General features: G+C 39.2%; 2 protein-coding genes across 2 annotated transcripts in view; one reads left to right on the top strand and one right to left on the bottom strand.

Annotated features, from left to right (window-relative positions):
• Positions 1-20,960, bottom strand: part of LOC136878189 (uncharacterized) — a 266,784-nt gene that overhangs the window by 125,402 nt on the left and 120,422 nt on the right. The window lies entirely within an intron of this gene.
• LOC136858837 (buccalin) lies at positions 12,172-13,510 on the top strand. Its single transcript, XM_067138640.2, has one exon. The coding sequence runs from the start codon at positions 12,172-12,174 to the stop codon at positions 13,387-13,389; it is 1,218 nt and encodes a 405-aa protein (XP_066994741.2). The 3' UTR covers positions 13,390-13,510.

Here is a 20,960-nt window from a genome sequence, read left to right as displayed (position 1 = left end):
TGAGAGACTGCGGCTCAAACTGTTTAAATGCAAAAATAAAACACTATTTCTACGGGTTGAAAATGTTGTTCTCTATGTTGCTTATTTGCTGTATTTTATATTTGTGCACTTCCGTTAACATTACTTACTTTTTGTAGTTATTCGCTAAATAACCAAAATAACTTACAACTTAAGCTCCAGTCTCTCTTTAGAAAAAATCTAAAGATCTCGTCATTATTACTACAGAGAAACAGGTCAAGTGTCATCAAAACGTAAGTAAATTACGAAGCAGTAAATTCAATCGGCACGTAATATGACAGACAGATACTGTATATCAAGCTTATTAACGGCACAGGCGCTCAACACGCCCAGAACACTTCCTCACAACAGCCGAAAGCTGTCTGGCGGTACTATTTATATGGGCTCAGGTATTGTTACACAACACCAAGGGAAGTATAACTCTTATTTGTATAGATGGCGATTACAATATAACACGAACCTAGCTTTCGTAACGCAAATATTGTCGTAGAAGAATATACCGTGTATGTTTATAGGACTGGTATATTTCATAGGCACGCAAGTGTTATTCTTAACCATCAGTTACTGGGAGTTAACAAACGCTGCAGATTTTATCGGCGCCTGGAGGCTTCAATGGTATATGGAACTCCCCAGACCATAAATACGCTGCAATTGCCAGGCTCTGCTTATAGCCACGACATGCGATTACTGCTGCCGATCCTTTTCAAATTATGCACCATTATTCTCCAAGAAAGTTATTTTAACGGTCTAGGGTTCATAATGGCCCTTCTACTTTCACGCTGGACAATGTATTAGGATGTTTTTGGATGTAGATTTACGAGCCACGGCTGGCACACGTGGAATTTCAATACAGTCGTCCATTATTATACTTCATATTGAACAAGTGTACAGGACAGACAGCTTCATAAGCATTCATAAACTGGAAAATGTGGTAGATAATATTTCCCGTTAGAAGCATTAAGCATTCAATTTCTTTAAAATGTCATAATGAAGAATGTAAAGGAGCCACTGTGACATTAACGTGTACTTCATGTTACTTAACTACGGAATCTAAAAGAAGAACGCAAGCGTGCTTAATAAGCAAAACAAGCATGTAATTTTTTGTGATACTGAGATCATAGCCACGGGACATACAGTCTTATGTGGCATCTGAATCACAGAAACGCACGCTTAATGAATTTACCCTTACCTTACACTATGTTGCTAACTCTTCCCTCAGCTGTTTCCAGAGGTCTCCAAACACGAATGTGAAAAATAGAACCCGGATTCGTATGCATAATCAAATAGTAATATATATATGCACGAAAAATGTAAAAAAAATATGTGGCATTATATGCACAAAAAGCGAAGAAAAATCACAAACTATTTGTTTCGTGGAAAACCATAGCTTATTCGTGGCTGGTACAGTAAACGAGGAACGTTATTCTGATATTTTCTTGTGTGATGCTTCTACGTTTCCTATATTCTTATATTTTATACAACGAAACTGTAATTTCTATATCGGATGATGTCACAGATACAAGTGAAAAACATCACAATTCTTCTTTGTAAATTCCTCTTCTATTTTAGTCTTTTCACGAACATGGTTCATCAAAACACACGTTACCTTTTTTTAGTTTTTTCTTTGACACCGAACGCATTGCAGATATGTTATTAACTACTTTCTAGCAATTGACCCATGACCGGAAGAGGGAAGTTACGGGAAAAATACGTATTTTTGCATTTAAGAAAATAAAATATGCATTTCATTTATATGTATTGTACTATCAAGCACCGGTGAAATTTATTTTATGCATAAAATCAATCTACTGACCCAGACAACAAGAGGCCAGTTTACAAAAATTAGCAAGTTTTGTCTTGGCCGCTGTACAGTTATATTAAAAGGGACGAACATTTTTTAAACTCCCAACAGGGCCGTATTGCAGGCTAGAGATGTTTACAACGGGTAGATACGAATTGAATCCATCCAGGTTTGTGAAGTCAAATTCGCCACCCTATTCTGTGGAAACCTCTTAATTTCTAAATTAATACTACATCCTAGACATACTCCATCTCTTTGTCATATTATTCATATCTTGGCCTTTCCGTACCATTCTTACTGTCTGTACTTCACTAAAAACCAACTGAATAAGTGCCATCATCCTATCCCTTCTGCTGGCTAAAAGTCGCTAAACGTCCACTTATCACCAGCTTGATTCAGTAACACTTCAAATGTGGTCCATTCTACGCATTTTACTTGCAACGTTCTTCTGAAACCCATCTTTCAAAGACTTCCATTCCTATTCTTTTATTTATTTCTCCACAGTGTCACGTTCCACCCAGAAGTCTTCAGAAACATATTTCTATTTTAGTTTCTATTTTCTTCCTATTCTGAATTTAAAGTAAGAAACTTTCCTTCTGTACAGGTGGTCTTCCCTGCTTGGGTTAGTCTACATTTTATGCCGTCCTTACTTCTGCCATCAATAATTATTATATTAACCAAGTAAAAATATGTCCGCTTCTGTGGTGTAGTTGGTTAGTGTGGTTAGCTGCTACCCTCGCAGTCCCGGGTTTGATTAGCGGCTCTGCAACCAAATTTTTAAAAGTGGTACTATGACTGGTAGGGGTCCACTCAGCCTCAAGAGGTCAACTGAGTAGAAGTGGGGGTTCGATTCCCACCTCAGCCATCCGCGAAGTGGTTTTCCGTGCTTTCGCACTTCTCATCCAGGCAAATACAGGGAGGGTACCTAACTTCAGACCACGGCCGCTTCCTTCCCTCTTCCTTGTCTATCCCTTCCAATCTTCCCATCCTCATCCCCCACAAGGCCCCTGTTCAGCATAGCAGGTGAGGGCACCTGGGAGGGATCCTGGTCCTCCTCCCCAATTTCATTCCACCGACCCAAAGTCTCACGCTCCAGAACACTAACCTTCAGGCAGTAGAGTCCGAGGGAAAACTAACCCTGTACGGTAAACGGATTAAGAAAGAAAGAAAGAAAGAAAGAAAGAAAGAAAGAAAGAAAGAAAGAAAGAAAGAAAGAAGTAAAACTATCTATCTACTTCCTTTAAACTATTCATAATATGACATTTCCAGCATCACCAGACTTTACCGGACTTTTGTTGTAAATGTATTTATCTGTCAAGATTGGATCCATACTGTAGTCCTGCATGACCGAGTATAAAGACCACAATATGAAGTAATCTGACGCCCAGCAGTAAGCTAATAGTTAACCCACCAAGCACTTCTGTGAAGCGCTGCTGTATGCTACAACCATCCAGCTGAGTCTGTTTTATGCTCGGTCCTTTCTGTCTGTGGCGATACTTTTCGTTATCTGTAATAATTATAGAAGTGTGGTTGCAAATACGATGAACACCTGAAGAAAGCACAGAAAAACTGTATCCTGTTAATTACTTTTTTTTGTTTTAATTACTATTATGTTCGAGTAAATCATTCTGGTTCAATATTTATACGCTAGCCATTTATTAATGTCATTTTTAACACAATGATAATGCACAAAGTATGCATTATTTAAATAGTTTAGGAGAAGAACAGATCTCCCGGTTATAACAATCATACCTATAAATACAATCTATATTTTCGCTGAAGAGCCGGTACTACCTAAGTTAGGGACACATTTGAAATTTTACTCCAGAAGTAAAAGTAGTCAAGAAGTCCCTTACAGCTAAATTACTCAACTAATCTGTGAGTAAGCGAAACGAAACAATTTCTGGACGTGTTTGTTCATGTCAGTCACGTGACATTGAACCGCCGCATTGGGCTGTATTCTGCGTTGTGTCTTAAGGGACGGTATACTCAGGGGCTAAACTAGTTCGCTATGAAGCTTTCGGCCGAGTAATGACGTCGCATTATATTAGCTGACGAGTCTCAAAGTGGAACCGAGTCTAAACCAGATTATCCATAACATTCAGCAAATGTTTCAGATTCTCTGCAAACAAAAACTCGACTTTCGATTTTCTCTCCTGGAAATGGATTCTTTTTCCAAAGTTATCTTCGATTTTCCTTTATCGCTTGTTATGTATATACTTATAAGTCGCAAAATATTTCTGGCGACGATATTTCAGGAGTGTGTGGTAAATGAAATTAATTGATATGAAAATAGTGCCGTGTGGCAAGCATGATATCTATAAAGATAAAACCAATATAATGTGATGTCATTATAAAACAATTGTCTAGAAACCTGATTTGCTCACTTGAGTAAGAAAGCCACAAAAATATAATAGTGTGATTCTCATTTACTGAGCGAAGGTTTACAGATTTGTGATGCAGATGAGTTACAATCGACCAACCTCAAGAGGCTCTCAGTTTGTTAACATTGTTATATTATTAACATCATTTCAATGTTGTTATTTTGTCATTCTATTATAACGTTCCAAATTTAAAGTGTCATTGTTTAAGAAACCTTTCTCGTGGACAGTCGAGATTTCTTCTGAGGACGCAGGGCACAGTTCCCTGCGAAACGTTAAGAATTTCACCTTATTTTCTTGACACAGTATAATCCCAAAAGCCTATACAGTATCATATCATGTCAATTGCTACTTATTTCAGGAGACGTCACGTTATTTGCAATTTCATCGCTCACAAGGATTTATTTAACGTGCGGAAGTTGCCTCTCAAATGCCACCGACCTCAGCTGGAATCAAACTCGTTAGCTAGGGAGATGTAGCGTAGTTACCACAGCGACCCTTGTTGTATAAAATATTGCTTCCACTCGTGCTAGGCTTCTCGTGTGACCTTCAATGGGCATCCCATGAACTGTTATACTTCTGAAAGAGATGTGAAATACCTAGGGATCTTTCATATTCACTTTTCTCATGGTCTTACCCTGCCTTTAACCGATAACTCCTTTCCTTCACGAGCAAAATGATTTATGTTCTACTTTTAATAATCATTATGAAGTGCTTTTTGTCTTGTCACTTATAAAAACCATCACCGACGCCACCAACGTTTTTACCGACCTTTTCCGGAAACTACTCTATTGATCCTCTCACAGAGCGAAGGAGAAGTGAAAAAAAAAGTTAAATCGGATTTAAATTAAATGTTCATCGTTTCTCACGCGTAACAATAATCTAGAATATTTTATATAATACACTGATGCGATCAGTCGGAAGTAACAGACAAGAAGACAGCGAGAATGATTGCTAGTAAAAACAGGAGGAAACAGTGGTAGGCAGGCGGTCCAAATGATGAGATAAGGGCTAAGATAGAAATAAACTCGATGGATGAAGTTGTGGATGCAAATCGAATTTGGTGACATGAATGCAGGATGGAGGTTACCAAGAAGAAGAAGAAGAAGAAGAAGAATGGACTTGACCATAGAGGCTAAGATAAGTACACCGAGACGGATACGACGATGATTAAACTTAGTTTTAAATGATTCAAAGATAAGACGTGTAGAACAAAACGAGGCCACGCAGCTAATTGCAAAGCGATTATTATTATTATTATTATTATTATTATTATTATTATTATTATTATTATTATTATTATTATTATTATTTAATAATAGCTGCTATTGCTAGTCGGGTGCTGCCTTTGTAAGGCAGATCCTCCGACGAGGGTGGACGGCATCTGTTGTGTATGCTATAGTAGCCCCTGTGTATAAAGGAAAGGGCGATAGACATAAAGCTGAAAATTACAGGCCAGTAGGTTTGACATGCATTGTATGTAAGCTTTGGGAAGGCATTCTTTCTGATTATATTAGACATGTTTGTGAAATTAATAACTGGTTCGATAGAAGGCAATTCGGTTTTAGGAAAGGTTATTCCACTGAAGCTCAACTTGTAGGATTCCAGCAAGACATAGCAGATATCTTGGATTCTGGAGGTCAAATGGACTGTATCGCGATTGACCTGTCTAAAGCATTTGATAGGGTGGATCATGGGAGACTACTGGCAAAAATGAGTGCAATTGGACTAGACAAAAGAGTAACTGAATGGGTTGCTATATTTCTAGAAAACAGATCTCAGAGAATTAGAGTAGGTGAAGCTTTATCTGACCCTGTAATAATTAAGAGGGGAATTCCTCAAGGCAGTATTATCGGACCTTTATGTTTTCTTATATATATAAATGATATGAGTAAAGGAGTGGAATCGGAGGTAAGGCTTTTTGCGGATGATGTTATTCTCTATAGAGTGATAAATAAGTTACAAGATTGTGAGCAACTGCAACGTGACCTCGAAAATGTTGTGAGATGGACAGCAGGCAATGGTACGTTGATAAACGGGGTTAAAAGTCAGGTTGTGAGTTTCACAAATAGGAAAAGTCCTCTCAGTTTTAATTACTGCGTTGATGGGGTGAAAGTTCCTTTTGGGGAACATTGTAAGTATCTAGGTGTTAATATAAGGAAAGATCTTCATTGGGGTAATCACATAAATGGGATTGTAAATAAAGGGCACAGATCTCTGCACATGGTTATGAGGGCGTTTAGGGGTTGTAGTAAGGATGTAAAGGAGAGTGCATATATGTCTCTGGTAAGACCCCAACTAGAGTATGGTTCCAGTGTATGGGACCCTCACCAGGATTACCTGATTCAAGAACTGGAAAAAATCCAAAGAAAAGCAGCTCGATTCGTTCTGGGTGATTTCCGACAAAAGAGTAGCGTTACAAAAATGTTGCAATGTTTGGGTTGGGAAGAATTGAGAGAAAGAAGAAGAGCTGCCCGACTAAGTGGTATGTTCCGAGCTGTCAGCGGAGAGATGGCGTGGAATGACATTAGTAGACGAATAAGTTTGAATGGCGTTGATAAAAGTAGGAAAGAATTCAAGAGGACAAACTGGGGCAAATATTCATTTATAGGAAGGGGAGTTAGGGATTGGAATAACTTACCAAGGGAGATGTTCAATAAATTTCCAGTTTCTTTGAAATCATTTAGGAAGAGGCTAGGAAAGCAACAGATAGGGAATCTGCCACCTGGGCGACTGCCCTAAATGCAGATCAGTATTGATTGATTGATTGAATTGCGTGTTATTGTAGTGGAGAATAGTATTGTGTGTGGTGTACGAGTTTCAGGGTTGTTGGGGACGGCACAAATATCCAGTCTCCGAGCCAAGAGAATTAGCCATTATGTTTTAATCCTCGACCCACCCGGGAATCGAAACCGGGGCTCTGTGAACCGCAGGCCATTATGCTGACCACTAAGTCAAAGATCTGGCTAAAGAGAGTATTGAGGATGCGTAAAGTAAATTCACAAACGTTTGCAGATTGAACGCTGAAAGGTATGACAGTATACTGTAAAATGAAGATGCATGAATGCATTCATTAAGTTCAATAATAACAAATATCGTTTTACTAATAAACTAACAAAATTGAACAAACCAACAAACAAAACCAACTAAACGTAAAGCAGTGTTCAAATTATTTATAACTGGATACAATCTTCTCTTAAGAGAATGAAGCACGATTACAATTTTTACTTTATCACTACTTAAAAATAAAATGTACAGTAAATCACTACTATTCACGTTTGTAAACGATCGAAAAACAAACAGAATAAAAAAATGCATTTAGTCTGTAATATTTTCAAGAAAAACAGGAAAGGTCAAGTTTGCCGTGCATATTCAGAATGTGAAGTTGATGATCACGTATGACATTCTGTAAAATCTTCCTTACCAACTTAAGAAAAACACAACGCGGAAAGAACTACGTTTATCAGTTTTTGTAATATTAAAAACTACACTTTGATGTTAACATTTCAATAATACATTTTTTCACAATTTGCTTTAAGTCACACCGACAGAGATAGGTCTTATGGCGACGATGGGATAGGAAAGGGATAGGAGTGGGAATGAAGCGAGGTCTTAATTAAGGTACAGTGATGTGGAAATGGGAAACCACAGAAAACCATCTTCAGAGCTGCCGACAGTGGGTTCGAACCATCTATCTCCCGAATGCAAGCTGATAGTTACGTCACCCCAAGCCGCACAGACACCTGCTCGGTATTTCAATAATACAAGCAGTACTTCGACAGACGCATTCTCCTGTACTTTACACATACAACATATACATTTCTCAACTACACATACAACATATACATTTCTCAACTACAGACGTCCGACCAAGCTTGTGGATGACTACATCGATCCGGAAGACAAAACAAATACTTATTTCCATCGAAAACAATATCGAAAATAATGATAAGTACTAAGCCTGAACTGCTAACACGTAAAAAAAAATTAGAGCTATAAAAAGAAAAAAGACAACTAACAATAATACAAATGCTGGATAAAATGGGCAAGAAATCCTTGAGAAGCATAAGAGAGAGATGTTGTAGATTCTTGAGTGTTAACCTCGGCTTCCTGAGGAATGAGATTTTGTCCTTAAATGAGGTTCCTCTGCCTCCAAAGAGAAGACCCTTCACTTTCCACGTGAATCCAATTGTATTGTAGTTCTCACTTAAGTGAGCAGCACATGGTCAGTAAGCAGCATTTTCCTCTTCATCAGTGACGCGTATCGTGTGCTCTTGTCAGAACATACTGCGGGAACAAACACAATAAATGTCTTCTCCTTACGGTTGATACCACGCTTATTTGAACCATCTACAGCGATACAGTGGATGTCATCGTACATTGCGCTTTCCGTAGAGCAGTCGCGATGTATGAATGTACATTGTGATGTCCATTATTTCTTTATTTTTAATCTCCTCTTGGACAGCGACCCAATACACGTCCGAGAGTCGTCGCTTCTTCACAACCTAGATAGCGACATTGGATGGTATTTGATCCAAACCGCGCACCATCAGCACTCTGGGTCGAACGTCCCAATCTTGGTCCAAACCACATACCGTAAGCATTCTGAGCAGAACGTCCCAGTCTTGGTCCAAAGCACATAACACTGTTCGTACTGCTGTTGTATTGAAATTTTATTTGAGTTAGTCCACTAGGAAGACGAAATGTCTCTGCTGATACTCATCCATGAAGTAGCCTTGGGAACATCTTGGCATGTTTCTAATCCTTTACTATTATGGCGAATATGATACCTACTATCAGAAGATCTCTGACCTTCATACCTCAAACTTCGGCCATACATAATACTGAAAGGCATTCCTCTTTCAAGGAAAAATCTAGTTGTTAACGGGCATCTTGATTTTCAGCTTCTATGTCTCTACAGTGGGAAAGATTTCCATCAATTGTACGAAGCAAACGTTGACACATGTTAACATTTTGGATGCAAGTTTTCCATTCGGCTTTCATTATGTCCAGTCCTCGAACATTTCGAGGAACATAAAGCATGTCATTCGGACAATCATGAGGTAATCCAATCATATACGTTACATCTGAAAGGATAATCTTATCAATAACATTTAGAAAGCAATTAGGCATTTTGTTCAATAGAATGAATTGGAGTGAATATATAATTCGGTCAAATGTACTGATTTACAACATTCACTTTTTGATCGAGCTTAAGAAGTGCTGACATTGACAAAGTGTTTAAGTCATATGATCATTTTCTGATTAATTTATAAGTGTATAGACATACCTAGTAGAAATGTATTTAAAAAAATATGTTATAAATGGTACATAGACTTAAGAAATTAGTATTTAATGTTTTTTTATAGTGACTAAGAAATTTACCTTTTGTTTATAACTATTATTTAAGTTTACTTTTATAATTAATTATATGTAATTAGAAATGTTAATACTCTGTAGTTTGTACAATGTAGTACATATGAGATGGTTTTGCATAACAACAGGCTTCATAGCCTGAGCCACGCCATATAAAACAAGTCAATAAATAAAAATAAATAAATAAAATAATTTAATCAACGAAAGTTACCCCTAAATATGTTATAGATTCCCCTCTCTGAATGTATTCCCGTTTACTGCCATCTGGCAACAATATCTTTCCTTCAGTCAAAATACCATTCTGAACATTTATAATTTTATAACTTAATCAAATTTTGGACAAATTTTCAACAGTTAGGTTGATCAGGGACTACACTGATTGTATGTCCTTCGTAATTAAAACTATGTCATTAGATTTTACCATGGCTGACACTCTCTCTGCCGGCCCCGTGGTGTAGGGGTAGCGTGCCTGCATCTTACCCGAAGGCCCCGGGTTCGATTCCCGGCCAGGTCAGGGATTTTTACCTGGACCTGGCGGCTGGCTCGAGGTCCACTCAGCCTACGTGATTAGAATTGAGGAGCTATCTGACGGTGAGACAGCGCCCCGCTCTAGAAAGCCAAGAATAACGGCCGAGAGGATTCGTCGTGCTGACCACACGACACCTCGTAATCTGCAGGCCTTTGGGCTGAGCAGCGGTCGCTTGGTAGGCCAAAGCCCTTCAAGGGCTGTAGTGCCATGGGGTTTGGTTTGGTTTGGTTTGGTTTGGTTTGACACTCTCTCTACATCCTGGCTCAGCTGGAATCCATGAGCGTTAGATATCTCAGATTCAGCAATATTCTTTATATATAGTATCATCAATCGCCATATTAAATTAAGCATGAGACAGGGGATTGTTGAGTTACGCCTTTTAGAAGCCGGTTTTATTCAGGTCATATTCAATAATAATACTGTCCTGATTAAGATCGATCGATAATCATGTTTCGCAGATTATCAGGCATATCAGTGTGAAATAAGAATCTTTTAAGACGTTCATAGCCAACATTGTCATATGCTTTAGCAACATCAAACAATGTACGGCCCCGCGGTGTAGGGAGCAACGTGTCTGCCTGTCACCCGGCGACCCCGGGTTCGATTCGCGGTGGAGTCAGTGGTTTTTTAATTGTAATTATTAATATCCCTAGCCTGGGTACTGGGTGTTTGTGACGTTCTTAATCTTCCTTTCCTCACACACAACATTCCACACTACCGCCATTCCAATTACGCGCAAGTTCATACAATATGGAGCCAGTAGAGGCAAAAGATCCACATGGGTCGACGCCCCGAACAAATAGCATTTAAAAAATTATCCGACAGTGCTACGCATCAACTCCTACTGTAAAACTTTGGATTATTGAGACACCTGGTAATGATGAAGTGTTAATGTGGGTCCCAGGATAAAGATTACCCCCCCCCCCCCTTCCCCTTCCCCTTCCTGCTGTTCAGAGGGGATACTTCGAACTAATAACTGTTAAGTGTTTACTGTTGTCCATAAACATACGCAGCTTTTCAGTTAAATTCATTATTAAGCAAATAAACCACAAATAGGTCATATGCGCAAGTTTCCTAGTAATTACAAAGATTTATGAGATTATCTCGATGTAATATTTGACTCCATAATATAATTGATAACATATTAAATGTTGATGTTAAAACATGTAAATAAATATGCATTAGTTACGAAGCTAGTGATATCCATAACCGATGTATTTATATACACTGTATTCATAGTTCGATAAATAATTTTCCATTAAAATTTGAAAACAAAACCAAGCAATACATTATCAATTTAAATATATATATTTGCTTTACGTCGCACCGACACAGATATGTCTTATGGCGACGGTAGGATAGGAAAGGCCTGGAATTGGAAGGAAGCGGCCGTGGCCTTGATTAAGGTACAGCCCCGGCATTTGCTTGGCGTGAAAATGGGAAACCACGGAAAACCATCTACAGGGCTGCCGACAGTGGGGCTCGAACCCACGATCTCCCGATTACTGGATACTGGCCGCAATTAAGCAACTGCTCAATTTAAATAAGTGATGTTTTTAAAATGATTGATTTAAATTTGATTCAAATCAGCGATTTCATAGCAACCCTGCTGAAGAGATGGAGAGTTTAAATTAATTTATCACAAATGAGAAATGAACTCTTGATTCCACAATTCGACCACTCTCGGGTAAGAAAAAAGAAGAAATAAATTATAAATACCGCTCTGACGTAGCATTATATTTAACATTTACTGAGGATAAAAACCAAGATGAAGGTGAACTATATGGTATCGATTTCCTTCCGGTAACGAAGAATAATAGCACTGACGTAAGCAAAGCAAAGCCATCTCCGTACAGGCCATGAAGGCAATGAGTATTTCATTAACTTTGGGATAAATTGAATCTCCCCTAGGCTTGAAATTGATAGCATTGTCGAGAAGGAGAGGTGATACAACTTAGCATTTCATTACCTTAAACAAGAGAAATTGGCTACCTATTTCGATGGAGACCTCATTGATTTCTTACTCACTCGCCCACCGGGAACACATCGTATATATACCGGGGAGAATGTCTGAGGCGAGCAGTGCATACAACATGGAGCTTCTAACAACATGTCTCCTAGCAACTGCACTCCTCGTTCTGCAGACACAGGGACGAGCCCCGTCTCCGGAACTTGCAATCTCAAACGCCTCGGAGGCGTTCTTGAATGAGCAAGATAACCTGCGTTCTCGTAAACGGGAAGGAATTCAATTAGAACAAATAATAGGCAAGTCTAGTAACAATTCAAGTGAAATATGGAATAGACCAACATTGGGACGTTTCACCCAGGGTGCAGATGGTATGTGGTTTGGACTAAGTTTGGAACCTTCAATTCGGAATGATGGTATGTGGTTTGGTTCGAGATTGGGACGTTCTTCTTCCCCTACAAATGGCATGTGGTTTGGGCCAAGATTGGGACGCTCAACTTCCCCTGCTAATGATGTGTGGCTTGGCCCAAGATTGGGACGTTCGACCCAGAGTGCTGATGGTATGTGGTTTGGACCAAGATTGGGACGTTCGACCCAGAGCGCTGATGGTATGTGGTTTGGACCAAGATTGGGACGTTCGACCCAGAGTGCTGATGGTATGTGGTTTGGACCGAGATTGGGACGTTCGACCCACAGTGCTGATGGTATGTGGTTTGGACCGAGATTGGGACGTTCGACCCACAGTGCTGACGGTATGTTCTTTGGACCAAGATTGGGACGTTCGACCCAGAGTGCTGATGGTATGTGGTTTGGACCAAGATTGGGACGTTCGACCCAGAGTGCTGATGGTATGTGGTTTGGACCGAGATTGGGACGTTCAGCTTCCGCTACAGATGGCATGTGGTTTGGACCAAGATTGGGACGTTCAGCTTCCGCTACAGATGGCATGTGGTTTGGACCAAGATTGGGACGTTCGACTCACAGTGCTGACGGTATGTTCTTTGGACCAAGAATGGGACGTTCGACCCAGAGTGCTGATGGTAAGTCGTTTGGACCAAGAATGGGACGTTCGATCCAGAGTGCTGATGGCATGTGGTTTGGACCAAGATTGGGACGTTCGACCCAGAGTGCTGATAGTATGTGGTTTGGACCAAGAATGGGACGTTTACCCCAGAGTGCTGATGGCCTGTGGTTTGGACCGAGATTGGGACGTTCGACCCAGAGAGCTGATGGTATGTGGTTTGGACCTAGACTTGGACGTTCAATTGATGACTACGTCCCTTCACCGAAAAAAACAAAGGTAGATCGTGAAGCATGATCGTCAAGTTTGAAATACGAACTCAGAGAAGCTTCTTTTTCCCTTTTTAAGGGCTAACATGACAAGTGCTCGTCGAAAGGTTTATAAGATAGACAGGAATTTAGTCTACATTGTGAACTATTTCGTTATACATTTTGTTTTCGGGAGCGAGCCCTTGTTACTTTTAGTGAAACATTCATTTTTCGAGTTTTTGCAGACAGACTTTCAAAATTTGAAGATTACAAAGGTTTGAAAAACAAGAAAATCTCAATATAATGATACGGAAATAATGATATTCATTTATTGTTCGATCAGGATGTTTGCAAATAAAGTTATTTAAGCATCTGTGCTGTTATATTTATTCATTGTTAAGGGATGGGTGGAGGGTGGGGGCAAAATCCTAAGAATATTATAAGACAGTTTTAGCTTTTTTTTTTCGTTCCGTAAGATAATTTCGTGATAAGGATATATTATTTGTTCAGAATCGATATAGAAACACGTTTCTAATTTTTAATAAGTTTTAAAATTCCATATATCACGTGATTCTATAGAAACCCCTCGATCTCTCAAACTAATTCAGAAGGTTTTGATTTCCACGAATTTGAATAAAAAGTTTTATTCTCTAAATCATAATTCATCAACTCGTTGCTCTAGTTTATAGGAAGCAGGCACTACAGATTCCACTCACGGCGGCTGATTACCGAGGAAAACGGAGCAGCCGACAGGCTTCGTGTATGCGGTGGCGATACTCGCAGTAGCTGTGTGGAGATAATGTCACCATAAGAATTCGTTTGTGCAAATTTGTTATTATTTATTTACTTATTTGGAGTATGAATCATGCAGAACGAACAGGATACAAATAATAAAATATTATTATTATTATTATTATTATTATTATTATTATTATTATTATTATTATTATTATTATTATTATTATTATTCCTAGTGAACCAAACGTGTCTCAATCCTCTCGGCTAGATACCCTGTTATTGCTGTTTAGTACTGTTTAAATATTTGACAATGAGTCGTCTTTTTCAGCTTAACAGACGAGGGCCGGATATAACTGCAAGACTGAAACAATTCTTTTCCCTTACACGTGAGGAATTGGATCTTCACGACAGCCGAACAAGTACATATGAAAGTATTGTAATTAAATACCTTATTATTATTATTATTATTATTATTATTATTAACAAATGAAATATTCCTGTAACAATGTCTGCTTACAAAAGTACGGCAACGAAATTAAATGAAAACACAAATTGCATAATATTACATGAACTCACATAGGAACTTAAAATATTCCCTTAGAAGTAAAGGAAAATAATTGCAACGCAGTCACCAAATAATATCGAGCGATATAGTGATTTGCTGATGGTTGTTGTTGTTGTTCTTCTGTGGTAGGTGGTAGTGCGATGTATTGTTGCGTGTAAATGAACAGGTGTGTATTAAAATCAACAGTGCAGGACGTAGATGCGAAGGAAACAGCCCCATTTCCAAACGCATCCCCCATTGTCCTGCAAGACATGTGCGCTGTCACATCCCTGCTCCTGAGGGGGAAGAATCGGCGTGGTGCAAGCCCAGGAGTATCCACTATATTCACCGGACATGAATCCCCGTGCTTCGATCTCTTCCCGAAACTACAGAAACCACTCCGAGGGAAGCGTATCCATACACGAGACGGCATACTCGTACTTCAATGGCATTACGTCGCGGGCATCAACAAATGGGGCACTGCTGCTGGTATCCTCCGCTTTCCACAAGTCTGGCAACGGATGAAGCATGTTGCAAGTCTGTAGAGGTATGGTGGTTCTGCAATTCGTACATATACATATCTTGCCACTACTTTCTTTTCAGCCCTCGAACAACTCCTTAGGCCTGTACCAAGTTTTTTAACATTAAATGTAAAGTATAGTACGGTTATCTAGGTGGTTATTGTTAATAATCATATTACTATCATAATTACTTCTATTAATATTATTATTCCTGTTAATTTTTAGTTTAATTATTCATATCATTATTGTATTTACGAAGCAGTATGCCATTTTATTTTTGCATATTATTAGTATACTAGATACTTTGTATATAGGCCAATTAATTCGGTATAGTAAGATATGTAAGGGATGTTAGCAGTGTATTAAGAGTATTGTTTAAGTGTAAGACAGGGACAAGAGTCCCTAACTTCGCCATGAAAGATAAATCATCTACTTTTTTTTAACAATTGGCTTTACGCTGCACCGACAGAGATGGATCTTATAACGACGATGGGATAGGAAAGGGCTAGGGCTGGGAAGAAAGTGACGGTGGCCTGAATTAAGGTGCACATCAGGATTTGCCTGGTACATGGGAAACCACGGAAAACCATCTTCAGGGCTGCTGAGAGTGGTGTTCGAATCCACTATCTCCCGAATTAAAGCTCATAGCTGCGCATCCCTAACCGCACGGCCAAGTACATCTATCTATCCATTTATTTATTACTGCACAACTCGATACCGTACAGCAAATATTAATGGCGAAATTTGACTTTTCCTATTTTGGCCCTCTAAATATTCCTACGCCACTGTGTACTAATAAAATAATATGTAGTCTAGTGAACATCCCGGCTATTCCCGATCTTAAATACAGAGTTTCGAGAAATTCTGATAAGCCAATTTTTCACGTAATATAAAAACAGACAGACACGAATGGAACCGAACATATTTCCAACATAGTACCTCATCCGAGATGAAAATATGAGTAAAAATTTGTAAGTGTAAGGACTAAATTATTATGTTATTTATTTAGGTGTCAATTCGGCTGTGAAGGACGTTAAACAGCGAGCGTGTGAGTGAAGCAGACCTCCGCCTCGATGAGTAGCAGTGACTGCTTTTTAAATGGTTCTTAAGGATCAATGCCCCGCGGAGAAGATAAACATCCCCATATTTGTCCTACATTACTCGGCAATCAAGGGTCCAGTCCAAACACTTGCGTTACGGTTGTGGAGTTTTGGTAAACATGGCGACTGCTGCACGTGCTCTGTTGTAGGCAAGGTCGCTGCAGACTAAATATTATTGGTGTGAGCCCAGCATTCCAACGTCGAGGTGACGTCCCTATGCCTAGTATAGTGCTCTCTTGAGTATGAGCATGTCGATCGGCCTGAGATAGAAAAAAAAACATTAGCACTGTTTACTTCAGCTTTATCACATATACTTTTCGTGCTTAATTTGAAGGTAAGGGATATCAATGTTCATTTATTCGTGTCAGTAGCACAATATAGATTACAGATGAAAATTAGATAAAATATATGAAATTACGATATTACATAAAATTAAACCGTTATTTACAAAATATCGGCCCAGAATTTGGCCAACTTAACAGCACTGATAATGGCCTGTGCCAGATCAAGTTAACAGGGCATAGAAGGCAATTAATAAGGTGCCTTGTCGTTTGTACCACGCCGCATTCACATAGAGTCTGATCGCCCTTCAGGAGGCCCCATTTCTTCATATTGTCCTTTGATCTCCCACCGCCTGCTCTTAGTCTGTTCAATCCTTCCATGTAGTCCAGGTTTCTTCAGGGGGGAGCTTTTCCTCCAATTTTAAGCGTTCTATCAGTGGAGTAAGTCCCAAATTATTCAAGCAAGCTTGTAGTTTTGTGTGAAAACTGATACTGTGAGCCGGCCCGGCGGTCTAGTGGTAGCGTGTCTGCATCTTACCCGGAAGCCCAGCCAAGTCATGCAGTTTAACCAAGATCTGCGGCCTGGTTCGAAGTCCAGTCAGCCTAATTGCGAACAACTGAAGAACTATCTAACGGCGAGATAGCGGCTGAGTGGATTCGTCGCGCTAACTACTCGCCACCTCATATCTCTACGCCTTCCGACTGAGCAGCGGTTGGATGGTAGGCCACGGTGGCAGTAGCGCTATGGAACTCGTTGGTTTTATTGATACCGTAATGATCATAGCCACGGGACCTCCTTACGTGGAAAACGAACCACAGGGATTCAAGGTCTCATTTCAAAATCATCACATGCACTGTCCGAGATTCGAAAGGCGGCCGCCTTGGTGAGAAGCCAGCGGCTACGTAAGCCGGCTTAACCCCCCTCCCCCCCAAGGTAGTTATAATTAAATATGTGCAGATTTGAACTGCATTAAAGTGACTGCAGCGATGCACGCACGAATAATTAACGATGGAACTGGAAAAGGTGCTCCGGGAACTGAAATAAATTTAACATCCTACCAGGAATAGGAATATTCACAGTACTCTATATTACACACATACTGAATCTGTGCAGACATGTTGTGGCGCTTTCAACCAAATCAACAACATAGTACTTTTTCGACATCGAAACAGAATGGTTAAATCGGAAGTTGGCAATTATATCATTGAAATTGGTTTTGAGGTGCAGAAATTATAGATAGTATCAACTGAAGCAAGTATTTTAAAAAATATCCCAACTTCTGATTGAGAATCAGACGTTTTACCCTCTCCAGTCCTACGATTCCAATTGGAATCACTTTCGTGCTTTTCCTAAGTAACTCTTCCATATTCCACTTGGAATCAGTGTCCTATTTTCTTTATTTTTCCTAAACTCTACGGATGTTTGCACAGAAACTAACTATTTGAAGGGGATTTTCAAGAATTTTCTTTTTCATGTGTCAAATAAATTTGGGCTGGAGAGGGTTAAATGCACTCAATGGAACTTGTCAACAGCAGTTCTCCTCGAAGGAATATGATAGGACATTTCTTAAAGGGAGTGCAGTTTATAATATTTGGCAAGGAGAGAGAGAGAGAGAGAGAGAGAGAGAGAGAGAGAGAGAGGAGAGAGAGAGAGAATGATTAAATTATTATTTTATGACCATATTCATGGTATAAAAATCAGTATTAGTGCACATAACTCCGATTTCTGGGACAGTAATATTAAACACAAAATTCTAAGAATAATAAGTTGGATGAATGAAATGATATACAGTATATATGAGATGCATTCATTTTTCTGTGTCGTAACGAGTGTTAAATAGAGGATACAAAGAAAGTCATTAGTGCTGACCAAGTTAAGAATGATTGGAACGATTTTCTTAGGAAAGATCTGAAACTTGTTTTTTTACTGCATATTTCCTGCCAGCTAATTTACATTGTGACTGCATACTCGAGTGCGTAAACAATAAAAAGAAAACAGAAGTCTGTACAAATATTGAATTTCTCATGTTTTCGAACATGTTCAAACATTTCAAGTTCTTATTTCAACACTTCAATGGTGGTTTGGTAGAGTGGTTGATATTCAAACTCTGTGGTAAGTGAATGAGTGTCTTGTATGTTCTGAAATGATAGAGCCAAAAACCTATCCCGTGGCATACACAGCCAATTAAGGGCCTTGTCTACCATGCGACTTGATGCCCAGCCAGATAGCCTACAGGTACTGAGGTGTCACGTGGTCAGCGTATCGATTTCCTCAGCCGTACTGCTTAACTTTTTTGACCGGGTCCACTGCTTATCTTATCACTGAGCTCTTAGTAGATATACTGTCATATAAAAGGAATTTCTAACGGAAAAAAATTGCGGCACCTCGGCCTTTGAAAACCGTAAATCTAGTTTAGGAGATTCAAAATAGATTATTATTATAATAAAATTCTTCCGGGCTGTTATGCCGTGGTCCACTCCTCTCGCTTCTCCCAGACGTTTCGACTACTGCTGCGGTAGTCGAAACGTCTGGGAGAAGCGAGAGGAGTGGACCACGGCATAACAGCCCGGAAGAATGTTATTATATTGACACCGGCCGTGAAAGCCTTCATACTTTAGATTATTATTATTATTATTATTATTATTATTATTATTATTATTATTATTATTATTATTATTGTCATCTCAGTGCCAAGTGAAACCCACACCAACGCTCACAAGGTGTACATTTTACGTGGGAGCAGCTCTGGAAAAGAAAGCAAGCTTCAGTTTACGACTAAATTTTGCCATTATTGTTGCAGGATCCCAGTTTTACGTGGAATCCGAACTACAAGGACGTTACTTTTAAATTTACAAAATCCCACATGTAGCCTACTGACCGGGATTAAACCACACCTTCAAGAGTCTTACAGTTATTTCATGAGGCTGATCACTCAATGCTATGCCCTTTAAAACTTCAACAGTAAGTTATTTTTTAATTAATAAACGTAATAATAATAATAATAATAATAATAATAATAATTAGGTTTAAGGTTTTTAAATGCCGAAGTGCCACAAACTTTGTTCCAGAGGATTTTCTTTTATATGATGGGTAAGTCTACTCAATCGAAACCGATGTATTTGAGCATCTTCAAACACCACTGAATTGAGCTGAATTCGAACATCCCATCTCAGATGGGCACAGAAAGCCAGTACTCTATTATCTGAGCCACTCTGTCTGGCATCCTATGAAATAACTATGTAGTTATAACTAAATTGCGGTTCATAATGGATCATGGCCAATGATAGGCCTACTCCTAACGCACATGAAACGTGACTCGAAAGCACCCTCTCTGATGAAATAATATGTCACTTGCTATTAAGATGTTTAATGCCTTCGTAAACGCATCAACTGGAAAAGAAAATATTTTGACATATCCTGCAGACGACAAGAACGTGTTTGAACTTAACTACACTTCCTCTTAAAACAATAATCTTGAGTGAAAACATTAAGCACGGTTTTATGACTTGCATAAATACGCCGTTGTACGGACTCCAAGTTTGTCCTCCGACGACATGAATGCTCGTCCGCGTTGACATATTTACAGTCGTGTAGAAATTTAGCTGTTAACGTACCAAAATAGTTCTACTCATAAATAGAGTTATCGGTAGTATATAATCAAAGAACGGAATAATTTTACTGCCGTTAGGCCAGGGGTGCAGAAATTTTCTCTGAATTGAGGAGCCAGCCCAAAAGTTGAGGAGCCAACAAGAATACCACCAACCTGATATCTATAAATAATAAGATTTGCGCTTCTTAGTGTTGACCTCATCTACATTTATTAAAACTTAAATAATAACTAAGAATACGCGTAGAACCACTAAACTGTAACATAGTACCACAAATTCATTGTACTTTTGACTACATTATTGCTGGCAGGACCTAGTGTTTACAGTGCACTACGTCTTCTGGTATGGGCTAGAGCAATTTTATTACTTTCATTCATCTGTCTCTGTTTTATCCTTGGTTTTGACAATGTGACAGTGACTGAGATATGAGCGATGCTAATAATGCCAGTCTCTGCTATAAATGGTGTGAAAATGTTGCTCATAGGGTCAGTTGGTGCATGCTTGGCAGACTGATGTGTAATCGCAACTCCTGGTCGGTGAGAAAAGTAACGGGAAGATACCTCATTCCTCATTTCCCTAGTACGCCTCTTCAGTGATTCCTAGGCACTGATCTCTATACATGGATCGCTGATGGCAGGTCTCCGCTGCAGGAGAAAGTACGCCAAGTTGAGCGCGCGGTTCGCCATGTTGGCGTACCCAACCTAGAGCTCTCCTTATGGGGAAGCAATGCTAATATAGTCAATTTTAAGTCGCAATTAATGGCGCATTGGAATAATTAAAAATATAGCGACATGTTCACTCAAAGCATAAGGACATTGGGATCACTG

The sequence above is a fragment of the Anabrus simplex genome, chromosome 1, assembly GCF_040414725.1.
Source record: "Anabrus simplex isolate iqAnaSimp1 chromosome 1, ASM4041472v1, whole genome shotgun sequence".
In the NCBI taxonomy this organism is placed as follows: domain Eukaryota; kingdom Metazoa; phylum Arthropoda; class Insecta; order Orthoptera; family Tettigoniidae; genus Anabrus; species Anabrus simplex.
This window is presented reverse-complemented; position numbering and strand designations above follow the sequence as displayed.

Excerpts from the sequence above, each read along its gene's own strand:
- LOC136858837 (XM_067138640.2), top strand. The coding sequence starts at position 12,172 with ATGTCTGAGGCGAGCAGTGCATACAACATGGAGCTTCTAACAACATGT.